The sequence below is a fragment of the Gallinula chloropus genome (assembly GCF_964237585.1).
Source record: "Gallinula chloropus genome assembly, chromosome: Z".
Taxonomy (NCBI): domain Eukaryota; kingdom Metazoa; phylum Chordata; class Aves; order Gruiformes; family Rallidae; genus Gallinula; species Gallinula chloropus.
The window spans coordinates 48,728,251-48,734,657 of NC_140089.1; the positions used below are offsets into that span (position 1 = coordinate 48,728,251).

The 6,407-nt window shown below is 44.7% G+C and overlaps 1 protein-coding gene across 2 annotated transcripts in view; it reads right to left on the minus strand.

Annotated features, from left to right (window-relative positions):
- SEMA4D (semaphorin 4D) overlaps positions 1-6,164 on the minus strand; it is a gene marked incomplete at its 3' end in the record, with an annotated part of 34,791 nt that extends 28,627 nt beyond the window's left edge. For both annotated transcript variants that reach the window (XM_084278659.1, XM_084278658.1), the window contains exons 1-4: positions 6,065-6,164; positions 4,272-4,417; positions 3,006-3,068; positions 1,066-1,164 (exon numbers count right to left, since the gene is read on the minus strand). In XM_084278659.1, coding sequence (XP_084134785.1) covers positions 1,066-1,164; positions 3,006-3,068; positions 4,272-4,417; positions 6,065-6,158 — 402 coding nt within the window. In that variant the 5' untranslated portion in view covers positions 6,159-6,164. The remainder of the gene's footprint in view (positions 1-1,065; positions 1,165-3,005; positions 3,069-4,271; positions 4,418-6,064) is intronic.
- Between the last annotated feature and the right edge of the window lie 243 nt (positions 6,165-6,407).

The window sequence follows — 6,407 nt, forward strand, 5'->3', positions numbered from 1 at the left end:
CCCTGCAGCCCGTGGAGAAAGGCATGGTGGAACAGGTTGTCCCCCTGCAGCCCATAGAAGATGATGGGGAGCAGAGATCCCACCCACAGCCCGTGGAGGACTCCACAGTGGAGCAGGTGGCAGCACCTCAAGAGGACTGTTACCCAGTGGGAAGCCCTTGTTGGATCAAGCTCCTGGCAGGACCTAAAGCCCATGGACAGAGGAGCCCACACCCAAGCAGGTTTGCTTGCAGCACTGGTGACTCTACGGGACACCACGTTGGAGCAGTCTGGTCCTGAACATCTGCATCCTGAGGAGGAATCTGCACTGGGGCAGCGTGTGATGAACTGAAGCCCCCGTGGGAAAGGGCTCACACTGGAGTTCATGGAAGACTGTCCTCTGTTAGAGGGACCCCCACACTGGAGCACGGGAAGACTGTGAGGATTCCTCCCCCTGAAGAGGAAGGAGCAGCCAAGACAACTCATGATGAACTGACTAAAACCCCTATTCCTGTCTCTGTGCTGCTCAGGGCGAGGAGGCAGAGAAATCTGGAATAAAGTTGAGCTGGGAAGAATGGAAGGGTGAGGGGGAAGTGTTTTAGGATTTGGGGTTTATTTATCCTACTGTTTCATTGGGTAATACATTAGATTTTTTTTCTGCCATGTTGAGTCTGTTTTGCCCACGATATTAATTGCTAAATGATCTTTCCCTGTCTCTGTTTTAACCTGTCAGCTTCTCATTATATATTATTTAACCTGTCCAGCTCAGGAGGGGAGTGGCAGAGTGGCTCTGGTGGGCATCTGGCCTCCGGCTAGGGTCGAGCCATCACATTATGCAAACACACAGCACAAAAAGAATTAAGAAATCTCAGAGAAAGTACATCCACAGTTAAACAAGATGCATCAGTAATTCAGTAAGCATGTGGAAGAATGAATGGTATGGTTTATTTCTGTGGCCTATCCGTGGGACAGTGCAATAAATGCTCCAGACTTTACAACTGAAATGGCTGCAGTCTGAGAACGGAGATCAACTCGTTGTTTAAACACAGTGTAAGTCACCCGAGGTATGGGCCATGCCCATTCTTACCAAGTAATCGCAGGTTGGCTGAAATGCGTTAGTTCCACACACGTAGAGGAAAGTATCATTCAGCTGCTGCAGGACACGGACATAATTACGACACTCTGTCTGCAACAAAGGAGAAGAAAAGGAGCGGTCTGGTAAGCAAGGGTTTCCAGGTTTCAACATACACAGACAACTACTGTGTGCTGTCAGCTCAGCTGCTGCCACTACTTATGCCACACCACACCAGTCAAGATGGGTGGCAGAGTCATGGCACCACTGGGATGCCTTCTCCCTGCAATCTCCAGGTGCTTTGTCCTGCAACATCTGATTTCCTAAGGCCAGTAATGCACCACTACCTCAGGGCAACATCACCAGGGTACCGTACGCAGGGTGCATCTCAAGTTGTTCTGTGAAAGACCCATGCAAGAGGAAAGAGCAAATCCAGATCAGGTCCTTGAACAGCTGCATCAATGCTTTTTGCTCACACTGAACATCACAGTGGGACTACCCATTTTAATGTTAAGAAACAGCAGTAGTGGCTTAATACCTTGACCCTTCTGAAACTACTGTGCTATGCAAAACATCATTGCTACAACATTAATGTGCCTAGAAAAGGCTGTGAGTATAGTGATGAAAAAGCATGGCTGGGAACGTGTGGCTTGCCAAACTGGGAAGCTGGCAAAAAAAGAGGTTGGAGCTCTGACAAAGCACCTATTTAAGGGGTCTAACCTCCCTTCTAACTAACCAGTAATGTCTGCAGAGGGATGGTGGAGATGCACACACTGCCCACTGAACTGTATGAACATGCAAAAAACCCGCACCTCACATTCATTGAGGCTGCAGTAACTATCATTACTAGTAACCCCAACTGAACCTGCAGAACACAAACAACAACACTGAGTACAATCCTGAAGAGGGACACAAGGAGGAAATGGCCATTAAATACCTTCTACACCTCCTGTTAGGATAATGTATAGATGGCTGTCAATCAAGGAAAGGTAGTAAACTGAGCCAAAGGAGAGCTGCCCACTCCCACCTCAAGGAGCCCCATGAATGCAGGATGTCCATCAGCCCTGGATGCAGCACCTGGGGTTTCATAACAGTCAAAACTAAAGAAGTGGCAGGTTCAGTGGTATCAAATCCCTTCAAGTGTTCAGTGGGACTGCTTTCTGCACTCACAGGGCTTTCAGAATTCCACTTTCACACCTAGGCTAAAAGCCCAACCATCAGTCTTGCCCAGTAAACCCTCACTTTACAGAATCACTAAACAAAGTGGCACTACACAAGGGGAAAGGTACATCCACACACAGCCAACCACATCAAGTAAACCAAGTTCACAGAAAGGCAAAATGAGTGAGCCAGCCTGTGCTTAGGCAGCTGCACAGTTCCCAAAAAACACTGGAGGATCCCAGGGGCTGAGCCACCTGCAATGTCGAGCTGGCAGGAGATCAGACTGCCCAGGTGCTGGGGAGCTCCCTGAGCACCAGCAGCACATCCCACTGAGCAGCACAGTAAGGATATGAGTAGCTAGTGAGAAACACACTGGTGAGAACAGCACTGCCCAAAATAAGTAAGCCCTGTGCCCTAAAGCAAAGCAAACCAAATCATCAGTTTTGTAAAACCAAATGCTGGGGAGGAATCATTGCAATAATAAACAATAGTTGCTACCCATTACCTCAATGAAAATAAAATTGGTTTGACTTTTCAGTGGAAGAACTTGTGATGTTAAGCACACATCAGGACGTGTTCAGATTTTCAAACATTCAAATACTATGCACCACCAAGAAATGAACTAAGAATTTGAAAAACATACTAAGCATGCTGCAGTTTCCGAAGCTCAAGTTAATTATAAGAATTTAGGTGATTATTTGAAAATTTTAATTTCAAACATTTGGAGTCTTTCTTCTTTTAACATCACTCCTCTTGATGTGCAACATTTCTCAAAGTTCAATAAAAGTACATACCTGTTCTGATTTGCCCTTGACTGCACACTTCATCCTTTTATCTTCAGTGACCTTCCAGTGTAGCTAAGTGAAAGAACAAGCAACAGAAAGGCACATACAAAGCACTTTAATTCAATGCAAGGTTTTGAAATCTTGCAGTAACACACACATAAAAAATAAGGGGCAATCCTAAAACTACCTGCAGGAAAGGTGCAAGCAGCTTTCAAAGGTTCAAAGCCATTGGTTCCTGCCGAAATAACACTTCCAAATGCATGTGCCTTAAGTGGGGATAAATCACCACTATTGATCTTCTGGGATCAACTGTGGTGCTTCCTCTCTAAATGCTAATGAATTTTGCATTACCATATGCATCAGGCAATCCCAACTCTCAACAGTTTTAAGTACATCTCAATTTTACCTACTTCTCAGCTGCATTCACACTTGAATGAAGCACAGTCGGGAGGGTTAGCTGTCAAAGGAAACTTGCCTGGACCCATTTACGCTATCCAGAGATGTATAATTTTGGCAGTTACACGGGCTCATAAAACTAGCATTACAAGTTGATGTAACTGACCACCACTACCCCTGAACGTTTAGTCCAGATCAAAAGTTTCCTAAGCATCTTCCTAAAAAAGCCTCAGTAGGAGGTTCGGAGGTTGCACTTGGCTCTAAGTGTCAGACTGTGCTGCTGATGGGATAAGAAGCAGGAGCCTGGGAAGGACTGCAAGAAATAGAACATTAGCAGTCTTCTGCAGGGCTAATCTGCTCTGAGAAGCCAGCATCAGCAGGGACATCCGGACTACTTCTCTGAGCCAGATGGACCAGACCTGTCTGCACCAGCACTTCCTGTGCAGACACTCCTACAGACACAAAGCAGAAGCTGAAATGAGGGGCCTCGTCTCATTCAAGGCACATCCACAGCCTGCCACTCCTGAGCAAGCACCTATCTTGCTTTCATTTTGATCAGACTACCTTCCAATTCAGATTAATAGGCGATGGCTCACTCAATAAAAATTAGGAGAGCCACCATTACACAGGACACTCAAGGTCCCTCCAGTCCAGCAAGAAAACACCTTAGGAAATCTCTAATTACTTGTTTATATCCAACTTCTCATTTCTTCCTCTGATAGCACGTTTTACTCTGTGGTACATTCCAGAAATAACAGGGGAGTAGCCTGCACAGTAGTTTCAGGTACTTATCCATAAGGTACAGTGCTACTGATATCACAAAATGAAGTCAAATTTGGAGCAGGATTTTTACATGGAGGATAAGATTACAATGCATACCTCATGCTGCTTTTCAGCAATATTCACTGCGTTTAATGCAAAGATCACTTCTCTGGCTCCTACATAGAGAACATCTTTGTCTTCACTTAACAGCAAGGTTGAATAGTTTGACACTTCTGATTCATGAAAATGTATTAGCTGGACCTCTGTTGAAATGAAAACAATAGCACCATATTAAGAAAGACCATCACTCAGGGTAAGGTTTATGGGTCATTTTTCTGAGTTGTCTAACCGCGGTTGCAGACCTTGCAAACAACAAAGGTCAGTTCAGGCAACCCATGTCACAGCAGAGGCACCCCCCAGAAGAAGCTTGGTTCAGCAGAAACAGCAGCTCCTGTCACCCTCAACATCAAAAGCACTTTTCTCCTTAAACTTCAAATGACTGGGTATTTCCTCTTGCAGTGATCCCCCACACCCGTGTCATTTCCATTTTCTTTTACTACCTGTTCAGTCATTGTTTTCTAACCTTCCATTTTACACATCCACTGTCAGGTCCTCTCTCACCTTTTCCGCTCCACGTATCCACCTCCTGTGGAAACAGTGGTCAATCACCACATCCCTTGCAACTGCGCCATACAAGTCTCACACAATACCCTGCACCTCAAGAGACAAGACTTCAGCGTCTTACGAGGGCAGGAAGAGGTGAGGACACAGAAGGTAAACAGAAACCATCCACAGAGGGTCAATAAGCTGGTTCTGAAGTGAAGACCATGGTAGAAAGAAATAACAGGGAAAAAAAAAATCAACATGAAAATGAAGAGGAGAGAAAGAAGGAGGCACAGGGGAAAAGCCAATGGAATAAGGAACCATGCAGACTGGAACAGAACTGCCTGGAGAAAGATGACACAAAATGACTAATATACTGGGATATTTTTTTCTGCATGTACAACCATAATGGAAAAATGACTGAAAGCTTGGGAGACTGTATCCTGTGCAACACTACCAAAAGATTAACTAAGCATGGCTTTTTAAGACACAAGCAGAAAACAAAGTATTGTTGCTCCCAATTCTAACGTTAGGAATTGTGTATTTTCAACTACAATATTCCAGAAACTTTCATCTTAAAAAGACAGAGAGGAGAGGGAGGGAAAAACAGGGTATTTGTAAGCAGCAGCAAATAACTACTTTATAGCTCTTGCTCTATAGTGGTCTTCACACCCAGGCTAAATCATTAAACTAAAAGCCAAAGGATCCTCTGTTCCTCGTTACTTCTCTGTACCACATTTGCTGACTCCTACTAATAGTATGGTAATGACTATTTGCTGCACTTTCAAATACAGGGAAAAAGACTTTTTCAACTCTATACATCATATAATGCTGTCAGAAGAGGACTAAATGCTTATCTTTCATTCACCTGGTGATTTTATTTTGTGCACAGGGTGGCTTAGTGTCAAAATACATCTCAGCCTGAAAAAACCCAAATTATTAGCTGGATCAGACCACTTTGCTAAAATTATTCAAAGTAATTTGATTAAAACAAAATACAGCTATTGGATTTTTCTCTTGAAACAAGCTTCAGCAGCAAGATCCTTCAACTGAGAAAGACAAAGTCAAAACTCCTTTAAAAAGCTATATTTTCACAACTGCTTGAGGGATCTGAAATCTGTTATCCCAGTGCCTGTGTTGCTTTCCATTGCTCTGGACCTAAGCACAAGCTGAGCAAAGCTGGCAACACTTGGCCAAACTCACAGCTAACAGGCTGGAAGAATGTACAGACTCAAGGAGCCTCAGATCCCACAGAAACCCTGAAGTTGTGGCAGTGTCTATTACATCTCTGAAATTTCTCTTCTTACCTCTGTGTTCCCATGTGATCCTCGGTACTGGACCAAATGCTATTGCCACTTCCAATAGCAAACCCCAAACTGCACAAAAAGCACTCAGAGCCATCTTCAGTGTCCTTGCTCCTCAGGGCTCCCTGGATAACTGTGGCAGGTAGCTTTCTTCAGCAGAGGAAACGCAAGTCCCAGGGAGTATTAGAGACCAGGCATTTCAGACCTTGAGAGCAATGCAACAAGGCAGGCTGGAACAACTGTACAAGTAGGAGCTCCTCAGCAGATCACTTCTTGAAGGGAACGCACATTTTCCAGGATGCTGCACACAGAGACTGCCCACACTCTCCACAGGCTGCAGAGCTGC